At 52.7% G+C, this 25393-nt stretch overlaps 1 protein-coding gene across 5 annotated transcripts in view; it reads left to right on the forward strand.

Annotated features, from left to right (window-relative positions):
- zzef1 (zinc finger, ZZ-type with EF hand domain 1) overlaps nucleotides 1-25393 on the forward strand; it is a 34919-nt gene that overhangs the window by 887 nt on the left and 8639 nt on the right. Inside the window, exons 2-49 of one of the 5 annotated variants that reach the window (XM_035526974.2) lie at nucleotides 1883-2027; nucleotides 2461-2655; nucleotides 3163-3346; nucleotides 3742-3941; nucleotides 4280-4490; nucleotides 5174-5290; nucleotides 5639-5817; nucleotides 6144-6242; nucleotides 6513-6604; nucleotides 7473-7618; nucleotides 7827-7941; nucleotides 8093-8311; nucleotides 8408-8499; nucleotides 9328-9536; nucleotides 10065-10198; nucleotides 10277-10347; nucleotides 10425-10539; nucleotides 11389-11548; nucleotides 12049-12170; nucleotides 12393-12512; nucleotides 12653-12819; nucleotides 12944-13025; nucleotides 13745-13946; nucleotides 14671-14822; nucleotides 14950-15193; nucleotides 15316-15395; nucleotides 15478-15568; nucleotides 15724-16231; nucleotides 16345-16509; nucleotides 16637-16756; nucleotides 16972-17133; nucleotides 17273-17402; nucleotides 17934-18072; nucleotides 18395-18560; nucleotides 18658-18920; nucleotides 19146-19315; nucleotides 19513-19672; nucleotides 19921-20060; nucleotides 20150-20436; nucleotides 21040-21214; nucleotides 21642-21774; nucleotides 22173-22372; nucleotides 22451-22789; nucleotides 22944-23044; nucleotides 23200-23335; nucleotides 23834-24193; nucleotides 24454-24597; nucleotides 25037-25199. In XM_035526974.2, coding sequence (XP_035382867.1) covers nucleotides 1883-2027; nucleotides 2461-2655; nucleotides 3163-3346; nucleotides 3742-3941; nucleotides 4280-4490; nucleotides 5174-5290; nucleotides 5639-5817; nucleotides 6144-6242; nucleotides 6513-6604; nucleotides 7473-7618; nucleotides 7827-7941; nucleotides 8093-8311; nucleotides 8408-8499; nucleotides 9328-9536; nucleotides 10065-10198; nucleotides 10277-10347; nucleotides 10425-10539; nucleotides 11389-11548; nucleotides 12049-12170; nucleotides 12393-12512; nucleotides 12653-12819; nucleotides 12944-13025; nucleotides 13745-13946; nucleotides 14671-14822; nucleotides 14950-15193; nucleotides 15316-15395; nucleotides 15478-15568; nucleotides 15724-16231; nucleotides 16345-16509; nucleotides 16637-16756; nucleotides 16972-17133; nucleotides 17273-17402; nucleotides 17934-18072; nucleotides 18395-18560; nucleotides 18658-18920; nucleotides 19146-19315; nucleotides 19513-19672; nucleotides 19921-20060; nucleotides 20150-20436; nucleotides 21040-21214; nucleotides 21642-21774; nucleotides 22173-22372; nucleotides 22451-22789; nucleotides 22944-23044; nucleotides 23200-23335; nucleotides 23834-24193; nucleotides 24454-24597; nucleotides 25037-25199 — 8104 coding nt within the window. Of the gene's footprint in view, nucleotides 1-1882; nucleotides 2028-2460; nucleotides 2656-3162; nucleotides 3347-3741; nucleotides 3942-4279; nucleotides 4491-5173; nucleotides 5291-5638; nucleotides 5818-6143; nucleotides 6243-6512; nucleotides 6605-7472; nucleotides 7619-7826; nucleotides 7942-8092; nucleotides 8312-8407; nucleotides 8500-9327; nucleotides 9537-10064; nucleotides 10199-10276; nucleotides 10348-10424; nucleotides 10540-11388; nucleotides 11549-12048; nucleotides 12171-12392; nucleotides 12513-12652; nucleotides 12820-12943; nucleotides 13026-13744; nucleotides 13947-14670; nucleotides 14823-14949; nucleotides 15194-15315; nucleotides 15396-15477; nucleotides 15569-15723; nucleotides 16232-16344; nucleotides 16510-16636; nucleotides 16757-16971; nucleotides 17134-17272; nucleotides 17403-17933; nucleotides 18073-18394; nucleotides 18561-18657; nucleotides 18921-19145; nucleotides 19316-19512; nucleotides 19673-19920; nucleotides 20061-20149; nucleotides 20437-21039; nucleotides 21215-21641; nucleotides 21775-22172; nucleotides 22373-22450; nucleotides 22790-22943; nucleotides 23045-23180; nucleotides 23336-23833; nucleotides 24194-24453; nucleotides 24598-25036; nucleotides 25200-25393 lie in introns of those variants that run through there. The other 4 variants (XM_035526975.2, XM_081719563.1, XM_081719564.1 and 1 more) reach the window with 4 other exon arrangements.

A 25393-nucleotide genomic window follows, 5' to 3' on the forward strand; every position in this document is an offset into this window, starting at 1 on the left:
ATTAGTTATGTGCATTAATACGTGACCTCTTAGTTGCCTTGGCCACTTGCAAAAGTTCTCAATGATGTGGTACCACTTGAGTTATTGTATGGACTGTTGCAAAAACAAAACTCCAAACTCAACCTGACTCTGCTAACACAAAAGTAGTATGGCATCTCATCTTCAATAGGCCTAAGTTTGCATAGTAATGGCGTTCTTGTTTTGTTGACAGCTTAGATACAGTAAATATAGTTTTTTTGCATGTGTTCAGCAATATTGTGAATGTTTAGGTTTTGACATGAAGGCTTTTTAATTTTTTTTTGACTATATTTCTCATGACCTTTACCCATTAATCTAAGATCAGCTAGTTGTAACAAGAGGAGGGTTCCTCTAAAGCAATTTGAATTGCTGCTCTGTATGAAGAGTACTACACAAATAAACTTGCCCTGTCTAAAGAACAGACCCCAGAGAAAGCTACCGCACGTTTCGGACGTCTCTCCTCTGGGCGTGCGGTACCTGGAGTAAACCTCATTTAGTGTGTTCATAACTGGGGTTATTAGGTAGGTGGGAAACAAGGGTGGGCCATCCGGGAATCTCAGATGAGTCATTTGGGAATCGGAGCTGTAAATAATAATTTGCTGATACTTCGACGTGTAAAACAGAATTTCACAATCATACGGATGTGCTAGACAGTAGACGTTCAGTGCTTAAGTCACTCCCGGGCACCGCGCCTGGATGTCGGAAGCAAAGCGCGTTTGTTGACGTGCTTACGTGGGTGTGTGTGTCTGTGTGTGGGTGTCTGGCAGGCTCAAGTTGAAGGCGGACGTTCCAGAGAGAGCTACTGCACGTTTCCGTCTCTAATTGGAGATGGGGCAGAAGCGCGTGTCTTCTGATAGAGGCCAATTCTTCTATCAGTTCTGCTGTCAGGACCAAGTGCTATGAGAGAAGTCTAGTGTTATAGAATGAAGTCATTAGTCCTGCGGTGCCGTTCTGCTTTGATACCAGCAAGGATGGAATTTCGCTGTGACCTCTCGGCGCTGCCACGTGTGCCAGTGGCGCGTCCGTCGGTTTTGTTTGTTGTTTGGCCGCTCTTTGTTTTTGAAGTCCCTCCTGTGTGTTGCTGTGTAGCTTGTCCTCTGCTGAGTCAGCACACTGAAACACGTGTTGGGCCTGCGGCACGGACTTTGACCCGGTCATGCACAACGCATGTTACTCACTGGGAGTGTATTAGGAGAGCTCCCACTCACCACACCCATGTGAATGGATGTCTCTTTCCTTTGTGGTTCTCATTGGGTTGTTGTTGTTTGGTTGTTTTCCTCGTGTTTTATTCACTTTGGGTAGCACGATTCAAGAAGCTTCAGTCACGCTAGTGTTCTGTGTAGTTTAATCACGTGCAGTGATTGATGAACCGGTTCTTACCATCCTTAGTTCTTCTGCAGGACATGGAGTTTTATGTTTGTTTGGCAGCAATAACTGGATTTGCCCCAGCATTAGACTAATTCAGGCTAGGAGCTGCTTATCACGATCACAGTGGCCTTTGCCGTAGTGTTATCACATTGTTGTAAGAGTTCTACTTATCGTGTTTTATTGGGTGCTGTGAGTGTTGGATGTTACAGAGCAGGGTTCTGTCGGCGCTCTAATAAACCTAGGCCTTCACGTTCTCCAGCAAAGTCCTTTCACAGTAATGCGGGCCGGTCTTTAACCGTCACGTTAGTAGTTGGCCGTTTTTAATATCACAAGGCATGTGGCGATAGCAATATAATTACAGCATGATTGCAATATGTTTTTGTCCATATTAGCCATCCCAAGGCAACATTAAAACATAAAAAAAACTTTGAATGTGCAAAAAATGGTGTCTCGCCAGTATTCTCTGTGTAATGTGTATACTCTTGTGTTTACGCAGGCGTTTGCCCAGTTCGATGCGGAGGGCGATGGTGTGGTCGATGTTGAAAGCATGCTCATGGCTCTGAAGAACAGTAACGGTGCCAACCTGCAAGGGGAGCTCAGCCATGTGACCAGGCAGCTACAGGCCTGCTCTCTGACCCCAGGTAACACGGGATGCCTTTAGGGCTGGGTCTAGGGAGGCACGCTTCCAGTAAGTTCTAGCATGGCCGTCCCATCAAGAACGTTAAGGGACACTTCCTTCCCCCACCTGTGGTCAAATCATTAAGGATATCGAGATGTTTTCCAGGCAAAAGTCAGCCTGAGGCTGAGGGTCACATTGTTTTCATTGGGTGTCTCTGATCAATAACCTTTAGAGGTTACCTCAAGGGTGGGGAATTTATTTATTGTTCCTTGTGTCTGAAGTCAGGTGATCAGTCTCCGTACCCTAACTCAGAAACCTGAAGCACACTGGTTTCTCGCAGGGTGAACACTAGCAATAGTCAGTATCCAATTGTTCAGGAAGGGTGTTGGTTTAAACTGTTTTTACTGCCTCTGGCCTTCCCGTTCTCTTGTGTAATTCCGCTGTCCCTTTCACAGGGTTTGTGGACATCTTCTCCAAATCCAAGGACAGGCTGGTGGCCCATGCCGCCAAGATCCTGAAGTTCCTGCACAGGAACCGCATCCCCAGCAGTGCTGTCCCGTTCCCTGCGCTCGAGGGCTACAATAGCATCTGCACCATGAGGTCTTCAGTCCTGCAGGACTTCCTGGAATACCTCCTGCAGAAAGAGAAAGGTTGGCACTGCCGATTACCCGGTGGGGGATGAGGTCACACGGCCAGCTTTCAGAGTTTGCCCGTGCCAAGTCATCGTGGTTTTAAAAGCTTTTGGGGAGTTTTCCCATCAGTTCATCCATACGTTCATTCTAAAATCATTCCAACATGGCACAACGGCGCTCTACTTGCCCTTTTTCATCAGTCGAGTACAAAAAAGTGCAGGATTGTCCAGCGTGACTGATGGACCGAGGACTGCGCGTTGTCTAAACGAACTTTGGCTGCGTGAAACCAAGCACGGACGTGCCTCATTTATGTGGCGTTGTAAATGCGCTGCGTTTCCTTTGTGTACTTACTGTTCAGTGTACTTACTGAACACGCCCTAATTCTGGTGTAGTGCTAGTATGCCAATAAGCATATGTCGGGGTGTTGCACTCAGTTACATGCAGTCTGACAGTTGCATGAGGTATATTTGTACGATCTCTGTGGTCCGGTCATCTCCACCATCCTCTCCGCCTCCTCCCTGACAGACCTGGATATCCGGTACGGTGCTGATCCGAGCCAGGACCCAGAGGCCGAGCGCGTGCGCGTCATCTCGCAGTGCTATAGCTCCATCGAGGCCTCGTCCAATGCCGCCGACGTCCACAAGATGACCAACGGCGAGACGATGTCCTTCTGGCAGTCGGACGGCAGCGCACGCTCCCATTGGATCAGGCATGCCGGCTCCTCCCACCTACACTCTCCAGCCACTGGGATTCAGTGTCCCCCTCTCCTCTGGGCGTGCGGTACCTGGAGTAAACCTCATTTATTGTGTTCATAACTGGGGTTATTAGGTAGGCAGGAACCAAGGGTGGGCCATCCGGGAATCTCAGATGAGTCATTTGGGAATCGGAGCTGTAAATAATAATTTGCTGATAATTGGACGTGTAAAACAGAATTTCACAATCATACGGATGTGCTAGACAGTAGACGTTCAGTGCTCAAGTCACTCCTGGGCACCGCGCCTGGATGTCGGAAGCAAAGCGCGTTTGTTGATGTGCTTACGTGGGTGTGTCTGTGTGTGTGGGGGTGTGTGTCTGTCTGTGGGGGTGTGGGTGGGTGTTTGGCAGGCTCAAGTTGAAGGCGGACGTGGTGCTGCGGCGGCTGGCCATCGCCGTGGCGTCCAGTGACCACAGCTACATGCCGCAGCTGGTCTCCGTGTCGGTGGGCAAGAGCCGGCGGGCCATGCAGGAGATCCGCGACGTGCGCGTGCCCAGCAACGTGACAGGCTACGTGGCCCTGCTGGACAATGCCAACATCAGTCAGCCCTGTGAGCTTTCGGCCCCTCCCACACCACTGCCACAGACTCTGCCCCTTTAGCTGCCCCTCTGTTCTGTCCCATAGGAAAATGGATTCTGTTGAAATATGGCAATATCTTAGTAGTATGTGGAGATATTTTAACATCGGAGAGCTCCAGAGTTAGTCATGATATTTTTAGTCATGTTAGCAAAAAAACACTTCACTCACCTATTCACATCCCTAGCAGAAGTCACCTGAATATTCCTGGAAAGTCTTTTTATGCTGTGATATATTTTCATATTTTGGGTGCTTCTTGACTGGACGCAAGAGCTCCTTCCCATTCTTGCCCACTGATCTCTGCCCGCACAGACGTTCAGATCAACATCAAGCGTTGCCTGAGCGACGGCTGTGATACACGCATCCACGGTCTGAAGACCATGGGCTACCAGGTGACCAAAAACAGGGAGGTGTCCGTGTCAGACGCCTCCGCTATCTGGTACCTCTCCCTCCTCACCTCCCTGGTGACGGCGTCCATGGAGACCAACCCCATCCTCGCCCAGACCGTCCTGCATAGCACACAGTAAGTCAGGAGCGCTGGGTGCAGACGTCAAGGTGACGGAGCGCGGCCTCGGCAGGGATGTGTGGCACCGGAGAGGCTGGAACCTTCCGGCAGTCCTCCGTGAGGGGGTCTTTACGGTAGCCATGTGCAATTTGGCGGCAAATTTGATGTATTTCACCAAACATCCTTCTATCTGCAGAGATGGGTGTGTGCCAGCATTGTCCTGGTGAGCCAAGAAATAACGCATCTGTGTTCTCATTCGCCATTTATGTAGAACAGAATTGTGACAGTTTTGGTCCTGTAGAGCTCACCAGGCGCACGCCATGATCTTTCCTCCCTCGCAATCTTTGCTCATCCCATTGCCATTGGTCATGGGATTTCTCGTCAAGCTTTGCCTGCAGGCAGATGCTTAAACGTCGAGCGTTCTGTCATCTGGAGCAGCCACGCTTCCACATTTTGAAACGTGATTATACCCGATTATACCAAAACTCGCCTGACCTCTTAAACAAGGAAGGAAGCGTCCCTTTTTTAACAACACACGCGGGCATCCGGCCAACGTCTGGATTCCTGCTCCCTAAGGTGCGACGAGGTGCCCTGTACTGAATGGTGGGGGGCACCAGGCGCGAGGGTGTTTGTCTGCCAGCAGGGCAGCGCTGTTGCGCGTGCGTGTGTGCTGACGTGCTCGCTCTGCTGTGTACCTCCAGGAAGGCCTTGCAGCACATGCCTCCACTCTCCCTGACGCCCTCCTCCACCGACTTCCCCAAGTTCTTCTCGGCCAACGTCCTGGAGGAGGTGGACGCCTTCCTGCTCCGAATAGCAGAGTAAGACCGAGGACCGGTGTATTCTCCGTTCGGTGCTCCTGTTTATCAGCCGCGCATGGCTGTTTGCTTTTGCTGTGATCGTGTAATTGCAGGAGGCAGCGATCGGAAGTGTGTAATTGTACACTGCTGTAAACTGTTGTTTACCCGAGCTCCTACTCATCCACTCCAGTTACACTCCCTTGTCTGCCTCTCTCTCTCTCTCTCTCTCTCTCTCTCTCTCTCTCTCTCTCTCTCTCTCTCTCTCTCTCTCTCTCTCTCTCTTTCTTTCTTTCTTTCTTTCTTTCTTTCTCTCTCTCTCTCTCTCTCTCTCTCATATCCCCCTTCTCCCCCACCCTGTCCGTGCCACAGCTGCTGTGACACCCCAGATGCCGAGCTGACCCTTCTGGCGTTTGCCCTGGCCCGGGGCAGTGTGGCCAAGGTCCTGCTCTCTCTGGCTGGCATGTGTGAGCGCGGGGGCTCAGAGTACCACGCCTCCTCCCTGCTGGCCTCCATGGCCTCGGTGCGCCTCCGCCTGCTCTACCGCAACGGTAACACACACCTCCCTACTGCATAGGACACTGCAGGGTGGCTACTGCAGCGTCAGTACACTGATGATGATGATGATGAAGATAGTTGTGTGCCATTGGAGATAACGGTGGCGTGGGTAACCCCATGCTGTCTGATGTCTTGGTGGCGTAGGTAACCCTCTGCTGTCTCATGTCTGGGTGGTGTAGGTAACCCTCTGCTGTCTCATGTCTGGGTGGTGTAGGTAACCCTCTGCTGTCTCATGTCTGGGTGGTGTAGGTAACCCTCTGCTGTCTCATGTCTGGGTGGTGTAGGTAACCCTCTGCTGTCTCATGTCTGGGTGGTGTAGGTAAACCTCTGCAGCTGCACCTGCAGGCGTGTGACGCAAAGAGCCGCGATGACAAATGTGGCCCTGAGAACATGCTGACGGAGCCCACCACCGGAGACGGTACCGCCCAACCTCCTGACACTTACATCAACACTCCACTTACACTGGGATGACCCCGGGGACGTTCTGTTTGCCTGTTCAATTACACAACTTCTCTCTACAAAAAACACAAACGACAACAAATTCAACATAAACGGCTGCGGGGTGGCACTTTAAAGGTTTTTGAAGTGTCGTAATCCCCCAGCGTGCTCAGACGTGCGATAAGAGAAATGTTCGCAGGGGTTGCCATCAGAGGTGTCGCATGCGTTTCCTCCGTCCGTCCCCCCGCAGGGTTCCTGACCGAGAGCGGCAAGAGGAGGGCCAGCGTGATCCTGTCCACTGAGGACCAGACGTGCTTCCAGGTCACGCAGCTCCGGGTCAAAGTGAGTCCGCGCTCGTCGGAACCACGCGGGACCGACTCGTTGCGTTGAGCAGGCTGATGGGACGAGAGCGGACTGGAGACGCCGAGTCCTTCCGTGATCCACGCCGGCCCGGCAGACTAATGACACACAACTAATAGTCGCTTTTTCTGCGATTAAAGCTGCGATTAGCACATTAAGGAATGAAATGTATGATGGTGCATAAAAAACAAAAACCAAAAAAAAACCAGCGAGCGTGAGTAGAAGTGTTGAGATTAATCAGATGAAACCAGTGAGTAGACCCAGTCAGAGCGGAGAGCGAGATGGTCTAGTCGCTGAAGACTCCAGGACCTACAGCCACAGTCATCCGAAAGGTCAGGAGCGTGTGCGGGTGTCGCCACGGCGATCCCAATGGTCCTGAGGGCAGAGAAGCCGAAAGTGTCCTTCAGGGTAGCTTGGGCAGGACTGGGTGGTGGTACAGCTCTACACAGAAAAAAAAACGCACACGCAGTGCTCTACAGTGAAGGGTTTGCTCATGCATCATAGTGGTACGCTCCAGGGACTCACTCACTTTCTCTAATGCCTAAGCAGGTTGCCACACAGTTTGCATAGTGATTTTCTAGATTTTTTTTTTTTTCCTCGATGAGCAGCTTTCAGCGGTCACCGAGTGTTTGTGTTGGGCGCTGATGGAGTGCGGGGACCACGCTCACAGTGCCCTGACAGGTTGCAGACGTTCGTGCCACTGATGAATGCGGCGCGAGTTGGCCACGTCCCCCAGAAATAAGTGTTCTTCAGTGTGCTTTATCACAGCACAGGGCAAGCCCGAGAGTGCCGTGGTCCACCTTCAGCTGTTCTGTGCGGCCTTTTTAAGTGTTTGGTCCTTTCTGCGCAGGTGCGTAAGGGGGCCATAGGTGCTAAGTGCGGCTTGGTGTTCGCTTATAACGACCCTGATGCGTTCGACGCAGACAAACACTTTAAGAGGTTCAGGAAATATGACTCCTGGTCGTTTAAGGACTACAAAGAGTTTGTCCAAGACAGGTAAGTGGAAAGCATTCTATCTTTTTCCTTTTTATTTCGCTTTTTCTTACGTTTAGGCTGATTTGTGTCTCTGTTGCCATCGGGGTTAACTGGGCTGTAATTGGGCGTTTTTCTCTCGCTGAGTTGAGGTGTGTTGTATGTTTAGTCCTGCGTTCCTGCCGGGTCTCCGGTAACCTGGCCGCATGTCCGTTGTCTCTCGCGCGTGCAGACAGTGCAGTAGTGGAGCAACAGAAGTGAGGGAGGAGGAGCCTGTGGGCTGGTTTGAGCTGGAGGAAGACTGGAATGACATGGAGATCAAACTGCAGCAGTGCCGAGTATCCAATGTAGGATATCATTCACGTGCATCCTCAACAAATTCCAAAAAAAAACCCCAAACAAACCAAAAACTTCAGTGAGCCATTAGGAAATGACCCTCAGGCAGTGGGCCGCGTCCTGTGGTGACCTCTGTTTGGGTCTGTGTGTGTCTGGCTGCAGTTCCTGATGGTGAAGTTCGTGTGCACGCGTCAGGAGGTTGCCGAGCGGCTGGGCGTGCAGCAGCTGGACCTGAGTGGCTACCTGTGCCCCGCCACCGAGCGCCTGCACGCGGCGGAGGAGCTGAGCGGGCAGGCCCCGGGGGCCGAGCGTGGCCCCCACACGGCATTGGCCCTCATCACGAAGACCCTCGACTTCATCAAGCAGCTCACGCGAGACATGGTAACGCACGTGTGTTGTTTATGACCGAGAGGCTCTTGGGGTTGTAGTCGGGACGTGCGGGTGCAGGGTAACGGAGCTGCTCCGCTCTTGTTGTAGGATCTGTCGCTGCACAAGCAGAAGGCACTGTTGGACTTCAGTGGGCTGAACCTGGTACTTTTCTGGGACTTCTACAGCAAGCTCAGGTCTATGTGAGTACACACTATAAGCTTAAACACACACACACTCAATGGTGTGCACTCAGGACCTTCTAATTATTGAGAGCAGAGCTAACAAAAAATGAAAATAGTATAGACATATTTCATAAATAAAGTAAAATTAAAAAAATCAACTTGCTCATATAGACTATATTTTACATATTCTTGGTTACTATAGCATGCATTTTCTACCTGAGAGTGGAACTGATCCACACCTCTCATTAGTTTGGCTGTGGGAACTCGCTGCCGTGGACCTGCCTACCTCCCCTTATGGGGATCGTACGAAGGCTTCTGGGATGGGCTTCTAGGCTCTTAGGCTCTTAGAAATGTCACAGAGCCTTCTAGGCTCTTAGAAATGTCACAGTAATTCAGAACTATGAGAGGTGTGCTAGCCTGCAGCAAACCCACCACTTTGGTTTTGTGCGCTGTAATAGCATTTTGAGGACTGCTGAGCTGTGTTTTGAATTCATGCATTGTGCGGTCATGCATAATGTATCCGCAACACAAAAACACAAAACACGTCTATGTGAAACACCACAACGCTACGCAGATTATGTGAGTACACGGCATATGCATATGCTTCACGGACTCTTAGAGAAATCGCAGCTCTGTGAGTGTACTTGAGCGCACACACACACTTCGACAGCGTGTTTCACTGCGTGTTGTACTGTGTATGACTATGTATGTGACAAATAAACTGAACTTGAACTTGAACAGAGAGCTCAGATTGGTGTGAGTGCAAACGTTTTTGCCACACTTTAGTAATGTGTATAGTTTGATGACTCTGTTTTTAAAATATTATTTTTGCTTGTGTGTGTGTAGACCTGGGGAGGAGGCACTGAAGGCTCGGGTCCTCCTGCTCCGGCTCCTCCAGAACTGCTTCCCGGCTCTTCCCGCTTTGCCGGAGTCCCGGGACCCCCTGGAGAGCACGGACTCTTCCCCATTGCCGTCAACGTCTGCAGGAACGACAGTGAGCGGAGACGTGGACCCAGCCGATGCCGTGGGGGATCTCTACAGCCACTTGTGTCAGGGTGCGAACAGCCACAAAGCCCCCATAGCACCCCGAACCCAACCCCCCATAAGTGGACGGTTCCGCAGTGGCGTTCAGGGTTAGGGTTGGTCTGATTTAAGGAAAGTCAGTTTTAATTCAGGTGTAATTCAGGGAAGTCTGGCTAAGAAAGGAAATTGAACAGCTTGGTAAAGTAATGTTTCAGAACAAATACAGATATTCCAGTGTCGCCCCAACACAGACTCAAGTGCTGAGACTGGCAGCAGGACAGTGGAGAACATTCTGCTCTAGACATCTCTCCACATACAGCTAATGACCAAGCTGGACATGGAGAGGTCTGAGAAAAGGTCTAGACAGGGACTGGAATTACTCCAGTTTCTCAGTGAGGAGAGCAAGAGCCCTGAAATAGTGGCACAGACAGCATATGACTGATGCTGATGTTTCAGTCATTCGATGGGGACATGGTTGAGTGTGTGTGTGTGTGTGTGTGTGTGTGTGTGTGTGTTTGAGTGATTGATGCGGTGGTAACGTGTCTGGCTTTGTCGTGCAGTGGCAGATGGACCTGATGGTGAGTCTGTGGTGGAGAAGGCCCTCAGGGCAGAAGCGGTCAGGGCCATCCTCAGCGGAGCAGCCATCTTCTACCCAGACAAACAAAGCCGACGAGACAAGCTGTTCGACATGATGGTGGGTGTGTCTTTGTGTGTGCGTGCGCATGTGTGCGCGCGCATGTGTGTTTTATGCCTTGCTTCTCTCCTATGGCAGAAGAACATAACGGAAGAGGACCAGCCAGAGTCAGTTAAGCTAACATTTGAGTCGCTCTGCAATTATTTCAGGTAAAATGCACGCACGCACACACACGCACACGTGCACGCACACACACACACACTCTGATGGCTGCATGTGTGTGCAGTGATCAGGACCCGAGTGGGCTGCTGCTGTTGCCTCCCAAAGGGGCACCTGCGGACTTTGACATCTCCCCCATCCTCACCGTCATGGACACACTGCTCCTGGTGGCCGCTCGAGAGGTAGTGTCTGTAACACACACACACACACACACACACACACGCTGGAGACAGCACTTGCATAATTGGTTTTTGGTGCTTCCCCCTGTCTGTTGTCATTCTGCCTGTACTGTCTGTAGTCTGCAGTGTTTCCCTCAGCTGTTTGCTCGTTGACTTTAAATCTGTTGTAACTGGCGTTACCATTCTTAAGGTTTGACCATACATAGCCACTAAAGGGTTTTGCCAAGAGAGTAGGGCAGTGGTATCTCGGTGGGTAAGGTACTGAACTGGTAATCGGAAGGTTGCTGGTTCAAGCCCCACTGCTGCCAAGTTGCCACTGTTGGGGGCCCCTGAGCAAGGCCCTTAACCCTCAATTGCTCAAGTTGTGCTCAGTCATAATTGTAAGTTGTTTTGGGTAAAAAGCCTCAGCTAAATGCCGTAAATGGCCCCGCCCTTTAATCCCACACCGTCCAGCCAAACCTTTCTCCAAAGCCCCTCCCTCCAAAGATCTGCATGCTTAGTGATGAGCCTCTGCATATATGCTCTGCACGTGCACAAAAGGATTGACATGCAGAGAGGACTGTGTTGTAGACAAGCTCCCTGATCAGTTAGACCAGATCAATTATTTAGTTGCTGATTACAGAGCCCTGGACAATCCAGGCTTTTTCCCCCTCTTCTCAGTTTCTTTTAGTTATAGATAATTTTCCAGTACTGTGTTCTTAAAAGACTCTTACAACAGCTTTAATACATAGTGCTCCATACTAAATTATTATTATTTATATAATTATTATGTACTTATTATTAGGACGTTAAAGAGAAATTGCTTTATTAATTTCTCTTCCTCACTGTTTTTGCTGCGCATGTATGCTTCAGTGCGAGGTAATGATGGTGGACTCCAGTGGTGGTCCCAGCCAGAAGGTCCTGCTCTCCTTGTTCTGGGCTCTGCAGGGCAGCCTGCTGTCTTGGTGCTTCCTGCAGCTCAAAGGCGCAGCGTCCACGGCCACCGAGCTGGCCCGAGGCATCCTCGTCCGATGTAAGCAAAGGCCCGCGCCAGTGCTGACCTCAGAGCGGTTTCTGCCTTCCTGTCGTTTCCCAGTGATCAGAGGAAGCTGACTGGAGACCCGCACCCTCATTCACTTTTACCCGTTCACGTGCTCATCTGACACCCAACCATTCACGTTCTCTTCTGTCTTTTCTTTTTCACACTCCAGTCACATGATTGATTCGAACAGTAGAGAAACAGGCGTAGTTTTTAGCTGCCTAAATGATTTTCATGTTTGTTCTTGGGGTCCCCAGGGGTTTCCACATGCGATCACTAAATAAGGGTGGTGTAAGTTTAGGACCCAGGCAGTCAGTTACCAGCTTCCCCCTGACAGTGGCATGTTCAGTCGTTCATAACCTAAAACAGGCTGTATCGCAGGGGACAGTCCTTTCGGTTGGTTGGTTATTTGGTTTGCCAAATAACCCACACTAGTTGCGAGCAGCCTTTTTCCGTTTAGCTGCACCTGAGCTCTGCCTGTACTTTTCGGCCAGACGTGGAGCAGTTCCTGTCGGGCACGCGGACCGTGCTGCTCGCCCTGCTGGAGAGCCACTCCGGCCCGGCCATCGCCACCAACCTCGGCGGCGCCATCCTTGCCACGGCGACCAGGCAGCTGGTAATGAACCCGCCCATCGTCCCCTATTGGTTGACCAGTGTTTTGAGATATTATAATGCAGTACGTTATAATGCTAAAGTGTTATGACTTGAGAATCAGGGCTACTATGTATGGTTACACAATCTCACCGAGCTGAAACCTGAAGTGAAGGCAAGGAGAACAGTCAGCTGAATTGTGTGTGTGTGTGTGTGTGTGTGTGTGTGTGTGTGTGACGTGATGCAGGTCATCTTCCTGCTGGAGCTGTGTGCCCTGGATATCCCGCACTGCACCCTGCTTGCCAGTTTCTTCACTCTGCTGGAGCTACTCAAGGAACTGTCCAGCGGGACAGAGGACAGCTCCAAGGTCAGCCGGCGGGGCGGGGGGTCCTTCCTTCTGTCTGTCTGTGAGACACCCATGTTTTTGGTCTTTTTTGAAACCATGAACGTATGTGCAAGGCAGTAAACATAAAGGCCCGTACTTGAACCCCAAACGGTGTCCTGCAGGTTGAGGAGTCCTGCCAGCACCCCCAGCAGCCCGTGGTGCTGAGGACGTGGACCATGGAGTCGCCTCACGACTACGAGGACAGCAAACACGAGAACACCATCTTCCTCTGCCCCGGGGCCACCTCCTTCGAGGTGGAGTTCGACGAGCGCTGCGAGACGGAAAAGAGGTGCTGGGCCGTGCATTCCCACCCGCCCTCGTCGGCTCCCACAAAAACTCCGAGTACTTTTTCTGGGCCCGCGTCGACATTTGGAGAGGTCTTCTAATCGTTCTGTGTTTTCCTGAAACGGCAGGTACGACTATTTGGAGTTTACAGATTCCAGAGGTGGTAAAGTACGGTATGACATGAAGGTCGGCACCGAGAAGTGGCCCAAGGTGAGGCAGCGACTTCCTCTCCCTCTGGGAATGATGACTCGGAAATAAAAGTCTTCTCAAATAGTTCTGATTATGAAATCACCATCTCTCCCCCCCACCACCACATCACACACTGCGGACTCCACGTAGGCAACATCCGTCACATATAGGATCAGTGTTCTCATAGATATGCGTTAGTAATAGTGCTTCTGGAATATCTTCACACCAATTCCCGGATAGTTTTAATAGTATGAAGAGAAACAAAACATAAATAATGGATCTGTTCATAAAGGAATGTCCAAAGGAATCGCGGGACAATATTTTTGACAAACTGAATTTGTAAATATCCCCCCCCACAAAAAATAATGTTGCTGGGGTTTTATTGAGAACTTATTGACCAACTGCTGAAAAAAATGTCAGTAATGCAGCAAAATCTGCCAGAAGTACAGCAAATGTGGGTTTTGCAAGTACTGAGACAAAAGGGCGGAGCGCGCCTGCAGCGCTCAAACTGATCCCGTATTCCCAAAGATGTTTGGACGTTCACGTTTCTTTCTAAACCGGGTGGGAACTTTTTTTTAAGTTTAAAAAAAATCCAAAAAAGATGCAGTGGAGGATATATAGCTCCCATTTGAGTCCACATATTTCCATGCAGACAGTGTTGATGTACATACATGTGCGCGTGCTTCGGTATTTCACGACTAATGAGGTCTGCACCCCCCCCCCCCCCCCCCGTCTTCCAGAAAGTGACGTTCAAAGCAGGCCACCAGCTGCACTTCCTCTTCCACTCGGACAGCAGCAACACGGAGTGGGGCTATAAGTTCACGGTGACGGCGTACGGCCTGCCCGATGTAGCCGTGTCCTGGACATCAGACCTGCAGCTGCTCGTATCGCGTCTGATGGGTCGCCTGGCGTCCCGTGCCATGGCACTGAAGTCAGTCCCAGGTACACCTGCTGGTTAGCATTGCTACTGTTGGATACTTTTTTAGTACTGTAGCTAATGTAGTGATATTAACACTTTAATTAATTTATATACATTGTTTGCTGATTATCGTTTGATATCGTAGTAGGTTAAATAGCAATTTATTAATTTGTGAAGCGGTGGGAAAAGAAGCAAGTAACTGAGCTTCTCTTTTGGACTGAGAAGTTGGTAAGTTTTGAGTCTGATGGAGTTTACTGTCATAGTTCCTTGAAATATAATCAGGCTGCATTCTACTCTGTGGGTTTACGAGCCCTAAGAAGGGTCAGAAATTCAGACCAGCTTGATAAGCCATCAGCTAGGCCGCTCTATGGCATTGTTGCAAGGCAGTGTGGTGCCATAGGGGTCCTGAGCCGAAGCCCACCCTTTCCAAAGTCTCATCAGGGGAATAAGTTGCATGTCTTGGCTGCACTAAGAGGACTCTGAGGTCTGCTAATGGCCTGTCCATTTCACGTCCCCTCTGAGGACTTTATGGGGTCATAAAGCTCCTTCCCGATCTCCACGTCACCCACACAAACACACCGGTCCTTTACCTGCCAAGCAGGGCCTTAACGGTACCGCGGAGCTGTTGATTTTAGTGCAGCCGCCCTCTGTCGTCTGTGTAGGTTAGCCGGAGTTCCCCATTCTTCGGTGGTGCCGTCGGCCATTATGCTTGCTAACGGTCGCCTGCCCTCGGTTTGCCGTGTGCAGGTTGCTCGGAGGCTCGGGCGGGGAAGGAGCTGCCTCCAGCCGCAACTACTCACGTCCTCGCCTCGCCCCTGTGGAGGCCCATGTTCAGGCACGGCCTGAGCAGACTGGTCCGGTCACAAGAGTCCCAGAAATTGAACGAGGACACACAGCAGGTTTGTGCCGTCCAGTGTGTATATACAGGCATTTCATGTTTTGTAACTATTAACATATTTCTTTTTGCTAAAGGAAGTACATTAGCCTGTGATCGTTTCATTGGTTGCACAAAATCACATCCTCCAGGTAAAACTGGCCCCTGCTGGTGATGAGCTGGTGGAGTTCCTGCTTGAGTTCGCTCACTGGGATCCTTCCCAGGATTCCTGTGACGGCAGGGCGGCGCTCATGCGGAACCTCATGCTAGCGTGCAAGAAGCACCCAGTCCGGAACGAGATCGCTGCGGGGTCAAAGGTCGATCAAGCGGTGAACGCAATCTGGGCAGCAATGGTGTACCACACACCAGCCCTCTATGCTTCTCTGAAGAACTTTGGTAAATAATAATAATAATAATAATAACAACAATACCAAAGAGAGTAGCATTTTGTCCCGTTGTTCTGACTGTGACGGAGACCGTCACCCGTTGTGTGATCCGTTCCCTGTGTGTCTCCCCAGTGCTTCAGTGTGGGCAGACATGTGTGAGCGAAGACCTTGTGCAGCTCTACACATTCGCCGACGGCATCAGGACATGGATGGTAGGATGGACCACTGCTGTTGCACAGTTCGGGTCCGTGGGATTAGTTCCTCTGTGAATATGCCGTGTGGTTTGTGTTTTAGTTGGAGATGAAACAGCGCTCTCTGGTGGGCCAAATTAATATAGCAGATGAGAAGGGGGATTTTCAGAGCGAAGTTACTATGGAATCTTTGGGTAAGTTTTTAACAAAATGAATGATAATAAAATGGAAGCTGATAAATAGCTATTAATTCTCACTGATATGGTGTGTGTCTCTCTCTCTCTCTCTCTCTCTCTCTCTCTCTCTCTCTCTCTCTCTCTCTCTCTCTCTCACATACACACACCCCCAGCTGAGATGTGCATCAGTAAGAGCTTGCTCCTATTTCGGTTTACCCCTGCTGGCATCACCTCGGCTCCGCCCCCCAGCCCCAAGCCGGCAGAGGGCGCCGGCCCCCTCCTTCGATCCGTCTCCGTATCTGAAGGGGATTTCCATCCTTGCCCCTCCCCCACCACCTCCCAGGCTCCTGCGGGGCCGGGGAGCGAGGCAGCGGCGATGGCCTCCCCAGTCGAGGCCCACCCTGTCCGCCTGCAGACCCAGGACTCGTCCGCCTCAGACCCCGGCGCCTCTGCCGGAGCCCAGGGCCTCAGGGGCTCCACCGAGAGCATCCCCTCCCAGCCGGGCGAGCCCCTGTCCCCGCAAGCCTCGTCCCGCCGTGCACCTTTCACCCGCGGCCGCCTCCGGTTGCTGTCGCACCGCTCGGTGGAGGAGAACCGTGCCGCGCCGCCCGTCAAGGAGAGACACCCCCTCCTCAAACACATCCACTGCTTCATGAAGGACACGGGAGTCAGCGAGAGCAAGTGAGGCCGCCGACGCCTGCGCTCTGTCGCGCCGGGGAAACGTACGCGTGCGCTGAGATCTCGCATTGCGGAGTATAACTCTTAATTCCTTCTCTCTGTCTGTGCGTGCGCAGCGTTCTCCAGACACTCGACTTAAAGAAGGCCCAGGCCATGAGCGTGTGTAAGGTGTTGGAGATGGTGCAACAGTGTTTACTGTCCCTGGGGAAACCACACCTGTTCCAGGCCCCCTGTGTTCTGTTCCTCCAGGAGCTGCTCGCGTGTCAGAAGGATTTCACCAAGTATGGCCGACCTCTCCTCGTTCACAATGTTACTATAATGAATGTTTCCTGTAATCACATAAATTGTATATAATTGGTTTTATTCTAATAAGCTCATGCGTGCGCTCTCGTTCTCTCGCTCTCTCAGTTATTTCTCCCAGCTGTCAGGCTGTGGGCCGGCGCTTAAAGATCAGATCAGGCGTTCGTATCATCAGCTGATTCTCATGTTAGTGGAGGCAGTGCAAGGCTTCAGTGCCCTCAGTGACAAGTAAGCTCTCCTAACCAATGACTTTGCAGTGTCGAATGACTCACGGTGGTTGTTTACAGGAATAACCGTGCGGACATCTGCCCCCGTCGTGAGCCTTGTATCACAATAGCAGCGGTCTTCTTTATCGTTGTGTCGTACCCCCCCCAAGCTCAGCACCGTTGTCTCGGCCCTGTTCTCTCTGGCTTCTTCCTCCCGCCCGCTCCCCGCCTCCCCAGGGCCCTGCTGCCTGCCCTGTCGTGTGTGCAGACATGTCTGCTCCACCTACTGTCCATGAGCTGGGAGGCCCAGGACCTCCCGCTGTTCATGTCCATCCGCCTGCCTGACCTGCTGCTCACCATGTCCCAGGAGAACATCAGCGTGCACGACATTGCCATCAGGTGCGTGCGCTGAGCACGGCGACCCCTGGCGGAACCGCAGCGCTGACACTGCAGCTTTTGAATCCTTTGGTGCACCTCCAGCAGTAGTTGTTGAGTTGTTGCATATTGGTTTGTTCTTTCGTCCCCCCTTGGCGTCCAGCCAGTGGACTGAGGAGGACGAGATCGCCGACTACGAGAGGAACAGCGAGTGGATGGACGAGTCCATGGATGGCATGTTCGAGAAGTGGTTCGACAAGATCGCGCAGGCCTTGCCAGAGGACCGCCGAAAGGTAGATGCCGCGTACCTCCGTCCCCCTTCCCATCAGCCCCTCCGTCCGGTTCTGCTCTTTTGGGTATCCTGTTAAGAATGTCACCGGGGGGAAATGGGTCTTAAAGCGTATCCCAGATGTCCCTTTTCAAACGTGCAGGGCTCTGACTCCGTAAACATGGGGATATGTCCGCGGCTGTTATGATTCCACAGCCTGAGCCAGACACTGTAAGCTTTTAGTAAATGTTTGAAACTAATTCAGCCTTGACTGCACACATGCCCTTTTAGCTTTATGTAAACCTCCGCAAGTACAGCTCCTTCAGTTAATAGTATAACAAAGACCTGCCCTGGAAAATGGCTTATCTGGGCCTCGTTCGATGTTCACTTCTCTCTAACCACCACTGTCCTTCCTTCAGTTGGTAGTTAAGAATTAAGTAGCGTTCTGTTGTTAAGGAATATTCTCATTAAATCATTAACACTGTGTTTATTTATTTGTTTTTTCGACATTACTGGTCCACCTGACCTTTTGACACACCCCCCCCTCCCCCCGCAGATGCACATGTTCATCGCACGCTACTGCGACTTACTCAACGTGGAGATCTCGTGCGATGGCTGTGAACGGATCGCCCCGGGTCACCGCTACCGCTGCCTGCAGTGCACCGACATGGACCTGTGCAAGACCTGCTTCCTCAGTGAGCTGCAGTCCCTTCGCACGCCGGCTTCAAACACGCCCACTTTTTACACTCCACCAGAGAAAAGCCATTTGTAACTGGGTTCGGAATGAGTCTGTAACTCCCACCAGACAGAACGCATATATTTCCACTGAACATGTGCACATGCTTGAGTTTGTCTGTTTAGATTTGCCCAAACCCTACAGCTGTCCCTGGGACAAACCGTCATGTACCCAGCATACGTGCACTGTGCACCTTCTGCTTTGGCAGCAGCGGCCGCCTTGTGGTTTCGTTCTCAGCGTCCCGACGCCTCGCTGTTCCGCTTTCCCGCTCTTCTCGGCAGGCGGCGCCAAACCCGAGGGCCACGAGGACGACCATGAGATGGTGAACATGGAGTACGCCTGCGACCACTGCCAGGGCCTCATCGTGGGCAGCCGGATCAACTGCAACGTCTGCGAGGACTTCGACCTGTGCTTCGGCTGCTACAATGCCAAGAAATACCCGGACAGGTGGGGAAGGCTCCCCATGGCACGGTGGCCGGTTTTGACACGTTGCGAGTTCTGGCCTGATGATCTGATTCTGTTTCTCCCCCCCCCCGGGATACAGTCACCTACCGACACACCGCATCACGGTCTACCCCATGGTGACCATCCGTATCAGCGACCGCCACCGTCTGGTGCAGCCCTACGTGCACAACTACGCCTGGCTGCTGTTGGCGGCCCTGGCCCTGTTCACCTCGGAGCTGGGCAGTGAGAGGGAGCTGGAGGGCGAGCCCCTGGACGCGGCCGCGCTGCGCCACGCCGCCCGCCTGCAGGCGCGCTGCTCTGAGCTCATCACCGAGTGCCTGACCAAGGGCCAGACGGGCAAAGGTGAGGGAGCCACTCGGCTGGGTTTCTCAACGCTGGTCGCCGGGTTTGGCCTTTGATCAGCACGAAGGCTGAGGAGATGTCCTCGTCCTCTCAGTTTCTTTTGATCGGTGTGTTTCTCTCTCTCTCTCTCTCTCTCTCTCTCTCTCTCTCTCTCTCTCTCTCTCTCTCTCTCTCTCTCTCTCTCTCTCTCTCTCTCTCTCTCTCTCTCTCTCTCTCTCTCTCTAGGTCTGCGGGCCTCAGCCCTTTTGTCCCTGCTGTCCTCCAGTGAGACTGCCACAGAGAGCGAGCTGTGTCCCACCACCCCCGAGTCCAGCCAGGAGATCAGCACCACGGACACCTCCTCTCTCCCCGGCAGCACCACAGCCATCTGCTCGCCGCCGCCCCCTAAAGACAAGGTCAGTTTCTGCCGATTCTTTTCAAAAACTGAAAAGTTTTATGCGTCCTGATATATAAGGAATATATAGAACTCAGCCTGCCCTCTGGCCCTTCTAGACGTTTCCGGAAGCTCTCTTTAGCGAAGCCTCGTTTGAGATTGCGGGACGGTGACTGGGGTTTGATGTGCTCGTCATTCACCTGTTCATTTTTCCTGCAGAATAAGATGGTGGACGAACCTGCTCTTCCTAAAGCCCCGTTGGCAAAGGAGGAGAAAGAAGGCCAAAGGAACCTGGTTTCCCAGGACACGCTGGACTCTCCCAGCCTGAGCCAGACACCATCAGTGTCTAGCGAGGACACCCTGTCTCCCGGGCTCGGAGGTAAGGCACTTCGATATTCCACCGTAAATCGTCAAACGTGGCTGTGGTTGTTTTGTGAGCGGGCGTGTATGAGTCGGTGGGCGTTGGTGAATGTGGCTGTGCGTGGGTGCTCTATAGGAGTTATAAGACGCAACGTAAGATAAAAGGAAATCAACACCGACCTTTGACGCGCCTCACCAGCTACCTTGCAGGTTTTAAACAGAAATGGATGCAAATAACCGGTCTGTTCACCTCCCTGCCCCTGTCAGCTGCTGACTCCAGCAGGAGCGTGAGCCGAGGGCAGCGGGAGGGGCCTGCCGGCGTGCCGTTGCAGGAGCAGGTGTTTGCAGAGTGCTCCAGGGAGAGGATCCTAGGACTGCTGGCAGCCATGCTGCCCCCGGCCAAACCGGTAATGGCCGTTCGTTTATTATACATCCTGCAAAAACGGCGCGCACGCCTTTTGACCTTTTGACCCCTCCCTTCTTCCACCCCTGGCAGGGCAGCACCATGCCCCTGCGCAGCCTGAGTGCCGTGCTGCCGCTGCTCTTCCGCGTGGTGGTGTCCAACGCCGGTTGCCTGAACGAGGCCTACCACCTGACCCTGGGCCTGCTGGGTCAGCTGCTGCAGCGCCTGCCGCCCGCTGAGGCGGACTCCGCCGCCGCCCAGGCCCTGGCCGACAGGAGCGAGCTGCTCCTCCCGCCGCCGTCAGAGGGGGGCGCCACCCAGCTCCACGGCTGGAAGACCACGCAGCTGCTCTTCAGCCTTGGCGCCGTGTGCCTGGACAGGTGGGAATGTCCGATGAAACGAGAGCTTGCGGCGAATGTTTGCCGTTGGCGTTCCGTGTCGTTCACTACGCTTCACAGGCTCAATAATCTTGCGTGGAACTTCAAATCTCATTTCGGCTAAAGCTGATTCCTCATTTGCATAATGCTAAATGATTGTCCGTTAGCTTTTACTCTCAAGGGGACACTACTGTTCTTGGAGTTTTATGATGCTGGTATTCATCACGTATTCAGTTTTCGATTTCAGTTTGCGTTCACCACATATACCATATGGGTTCTTGGCTTTGAGTGTGAGCCAGTACTGAGCTTTGAGAGGAGCAGTCTTTCAGAAAGCATCTCCGGTACGTTTTAGAAGACGTGACGAGACAAGTAGACAGTGCTGGTCTTGCCATACCCACCACCCACTTTACAGCATATTTCTGAGAACCTTGACAATCTAGCATGTCGGAACAAGATCCTAGGAATAGCAACAGGAATTCACTGGCCTTCTGTCTGCGTCTCACTACTGCAGAAAGAAACGACCGGGTGATTTTGGCAAAAACGCCGGCGCAGTAGGTAGTGGGGCAAAAGCCATGCGTCTCAGAGCCTGTGCGTTTATCGTTACAGCCGCATTGGGTTGGACTGGGCGTGCTCAGTGGCGGACATACTGAGGAACCTGAACGCGTGTCCGCAGTGGTGCGAAGTTATCGTGGCCTTCACCGACCACTGTATCCAGCAGTTACCACAGCAGCTCAAACGAACCAACGTCTTCACGCTGCTCGTGCTGGTGGTCTTCCCTGAGGTATGACAACACCTGGGTACCTTTCTCTGTTCTTGAATCCCTTACAATACACTTATGAGAGAGGCCATACCACCTTTAATATAAACTCCAGGCAGTAAAACTAGAAAATCGCTCAATTAAGTAGTGGGGACAATGCAATTGGACCTGAATTGGCATCGGTTGTGCTTTTTTAATCGCCATGTTTAGAGCCATGTTATCTGAAGCTCTGGGACACACGGGGGCTGATGGAGACCGATGTACAACTTTTAAAAGTTATGAAGAGTTTAGGAGCAGTTTTAACGTCTTAGCTGCCGGATGTGTTTGAAGTCTGATGGGGTTGGGTCTGGTGTTCTGACTGGACGTCGTGTGTGTGTGTGTGTGTGTGTGTGTGTGTGTGTGTGTGTGTGTGTGTGTGTGTGTGTGTCCTCGTCCTCGTCCTCGAGCGCAGGTGCTATGCATGGGCACGCAGTCTGTGTTCGTGGACAACGCCAACGAGCGGCACAACGTCATCCTGCTGAAGCACTTTACCGAGAAGAACCGGGCGGCCGTGGTAGACGTGAAGACCCGCAAAAGGAGGACGGGTGAGCGGGGGAGGGCAGAACGGGGTAGAGGCGTGTGACCTGGCCACACCCAGGGCCTTATTGTCCAGTTCCTGGCCTAGCTGGCCCACCACGTCAATGCTTTATCTGGTTATATTTTACTCACATATTTTCTCTCAAACACTGATGAAAGCATTGACAATAATTAGCCAAAATAAGACCAAAGCCTCCTTGTAGGTTGGCATACAAGCCACAAGCTAAATTGCCATCCATAGTTCCAGGAATCTAGTTGGTGGGTGACATGCAAAATATTATGACACCTGAATGCATACGTAAGGAGTTGTTGTTGTTGTTGTTGTATATTAAACCATCCAAGTCAGTCAGTCAGGGATCCGACAACAGTCTGGATCTGACACCACCAATCACCTTCCGCCCTGCAGTAAAGGACTACCAGCTGGTGCAGGCAGAGGAGACCCCGCCCCCTTCACCAGGCTCCGCCCAGCCAGGCCGCTACCTGCACAGCTTCATCAGCATCATCAGCGAGCTGCTGCAGACGGGTGTGGACAGCAACGCGTCGGACGCCGTCGAGGCCACCTGGGTACTGTCGCTTGCACTGAAGGGCCTTTACAACACCCTCAAGGTGAGTACGCCCCCCCCCCCACACACACACACACACACACAGAGACCACCACGCTGAGGGTCGCCTCTCTTTGGCCAGAAGCATGGCGGCAGGCGTGCCCAGGCTGCTGTGCAGGGCGCGGGACTCGCCCAGCTCCTGATGCGTAAGGGCAGCAAAGGCACAGGCTTCAGCAAGACCTGGCTCCTGCGCGACCTGGAGGTCCTCTCCGTTATGCTCTACTCGTCCAAGCGCGAGATCCACTCCATGGCCGAGGATGCAGACGCCATTGACAGCAGAGCATGCGTGCGCGACTTGGAGCGCGAGCGGGAGCGCGAGCGCGACTCGGACCACTCCAGTTGCTGCGGTGCCGACGACGCCGACCCTGGCCGGCCTGACCCGCTGGAAGGGCTCGACGAGGAGACCAAGGCCTGCTTCCAGGTGGGTGGGGAGGCACTTCTGCTGTGATCGCAGTCTTGAAGTGAATTGGATGTCAAGTACTAGTGGAATATTACTCACCTCCTTTCCATAAAAGGTAATCGAAGGCTTCGTCTCCCTAGCAGCCAGGCCTCACTGTACTCTTGTGTGTTTCCAGCTTACCCACGATGCCCTGAACGCCCCGCTGCACATCCTGAGGGCCATGTATGAGCTCCAGATGAAGAGGACTGACTCCTTCTTCCTGGAAGTGCAGAAGCGGTGAGGGGTTTTTACAATCGCGGCTGTCGCCACGGTGGCTGACGAGTCTCGTTTTGCATCCCCGAAAGTGAAATGGAACAAACGGGGGTGTTTGTGGGGGGGTGGGTACAGTGAACATCAAAGGCAGAAATGGCAGTTCTCCCGTTTTCTCCCAGATTTGACGGAGACGTGATAAAGACAGACGAGGCGATCCGGACACTGGCGCAGAAGTGGCAACCGGCCAAGCGGCCGCGCTCCGAGGAGCGCATCGCCAAAGCCGTGGACACGGATATGATCATCGTCCCTTGCGTGGTACGTCTCTGAGACGCCGCGCGCTAGATGAGGTCCAACCATAAACGTCGAGGACGGGCCCCGAACCACGCTGACCGTTTTACAATCCGTAATTATTTGAAGCCAGGCTCTCCTCCACCAGATTCCAGTCCATGTTCCAGCTTCCATGATGACACACTTGACGTTGATTGGCTGGTTCAGGTGTGTCAGGGTCTGGGCCCAATTAGTACAGTCCCCAAAAAAAGCTGGATCAGGAGACTAGATCCCTGGTGCTGGAAGAGCCCCAGCTTTCACCTCAGGTGACCCCCTGCCCTGCACATTTTTAAGATTTCCATGCCCCCAAACGCACCCGACTCGGCTCCTCCGGTAATTAACCAGCCCTTCGTAAGCTGGCTCAGGGACGTCGGGTCGCAGACGCAGACACGAGGCAGTGCAGGGCAGCAGGTTCCCGCGACCAGAGCTCAGCTCCCTGGTTTAAACCGTTTCTCCGCCCTCCACCACCCCCACCCTCTTCGGCAGTCTAAGCCAAGCCACTGCGAGCGCGCTGCGGAGGAGACCAACGTGGTGATGGAGAAGCTCATCACGGTGACGGAAAGCGATCTGCAGCTCAGCTACGCCAAGCAGCGCCGCACCAAGAGCTCCGCCCTCCTGCACAAGGAGCTGGACGCGCGCAGCAACAAGGCGGTGCGGCAGTACCTGTTCAAGGTGAACGAGGCCATCAGCATCCTGTACGCCCGCCACGTGCTGGCCTTGCTGCTGGCCGACTGGCCCGACGACGCCCCCATCAGGGAGGAGGACCTGGAGCTGAGCGGAGCCTCCCACATGGCCTACATCCTGGACATGCTCATGCAGCTGGAAGAGAGAGCCCTGTGGGAGAGGGTGAGCGACCGGAGCGCGTGGGGGTGCAGTGGTTTAGGGGTCGTATCTCGTTAATGAGGGCAAAATGTCCTCCTGGTACACAGCTGATCTGATTTCAGCTCCAAACCTGTTTATATCCTTATAACTGTAACTAAACAAAGGGTTAAGGTGGAGCAGCATTTGGCTACAATTCAGTCGGTAGAAAACGTCTCTATATGTGGTAACACAAAGTGTGCGCGAGTGTGTGTCTGCTCTCGTCATCCTCCTCCTCCCACACACAGATTCTTCACAAAGTGTTGAAAGGCTGCACCCAGAGCATGCTGGGAAGTCTCTCTCTGACAGCGTGCCAGTTCATGGAGGAGCCTGGAATGGCCGTGCAGGTCCGCGAGTCCAAGCATCCGTACGACAACAACACCAACTTTGAGGTACATCCGCCCACGAACACAGCACCAGTCAAAAAGGGAGATTTGGAATGAAAACCTTGAGGGTGTTTGCAGGAAGCAGGGTGTGTTCTGTAATTCATTAGCATAATATTTGCCATGGCGATATTTGCTAAGGTAATCCCAATATTGCAATCTGTCCAGCACTCTGGCAAGTAGAATTACGAAAGGGAAGTGTTTTGTCTTAGCTTCTGAGAAATCCTAGTGTGAGATTTTAAATATTTCTGAAGAGTTTTCTTTTAGCTTGTTGGGATGCCGTACATTCTGTAAAACACGTAGCAAAACATGCTTGAGTTGCGTCGGAGGAGCTTAACGAAGCCTTTGGAGGCTGAGAAACGGTTCCCATGCCAGACGGCCCCGGCCTTGCCCTTGAGCGCGAGCGTTAAAGCTGTGTTCGGTCCTCTGACCCCCCCCATCCCTGCAGGACAAGGTGCATGTGCCCGGGGCCTTCTACCTGGCGGTGAAGTTCGATTCGCGCTGCCACACTGAGGAGGGTTGTGACGAGCTGCAGTTGGCCAGCAGCGCCGACTTCCAGCAGGACCTGCACACCTTCAGTGGCCAGAAGTGGGCCGACGTGGAGATCCCGGGTGAGTTGAGCCACCTCCTGTCCTCGCAACAGCAATACCCCCCCCCCCCCCACACACACACACACCCACCCTCCCTCCCGCCACGTAGCGGACTTAACTTCCAGCCCTAATCCACCCACGCACCTCGTCCACTTGTTTGAGGTCTTCCGAAGTCCCGGACAGGAGGGTGTGAGTTGGGTTGGGTTCAGGTTGGA

Source organism: Electrophorus electricus, chromosome 8 (assembly GCF_041902795.1).
Source record: "Electrophorus electricus isolate QZ-2024a chromosome 8, ASM4190279v1, whole genome shotgun sequence".
NCBI lineage: Eukaryota > Metazoa > Chordata > Actinopteri > Gymnotiformes > Gymnotidae > Electrophorus > Electrophorus electricus.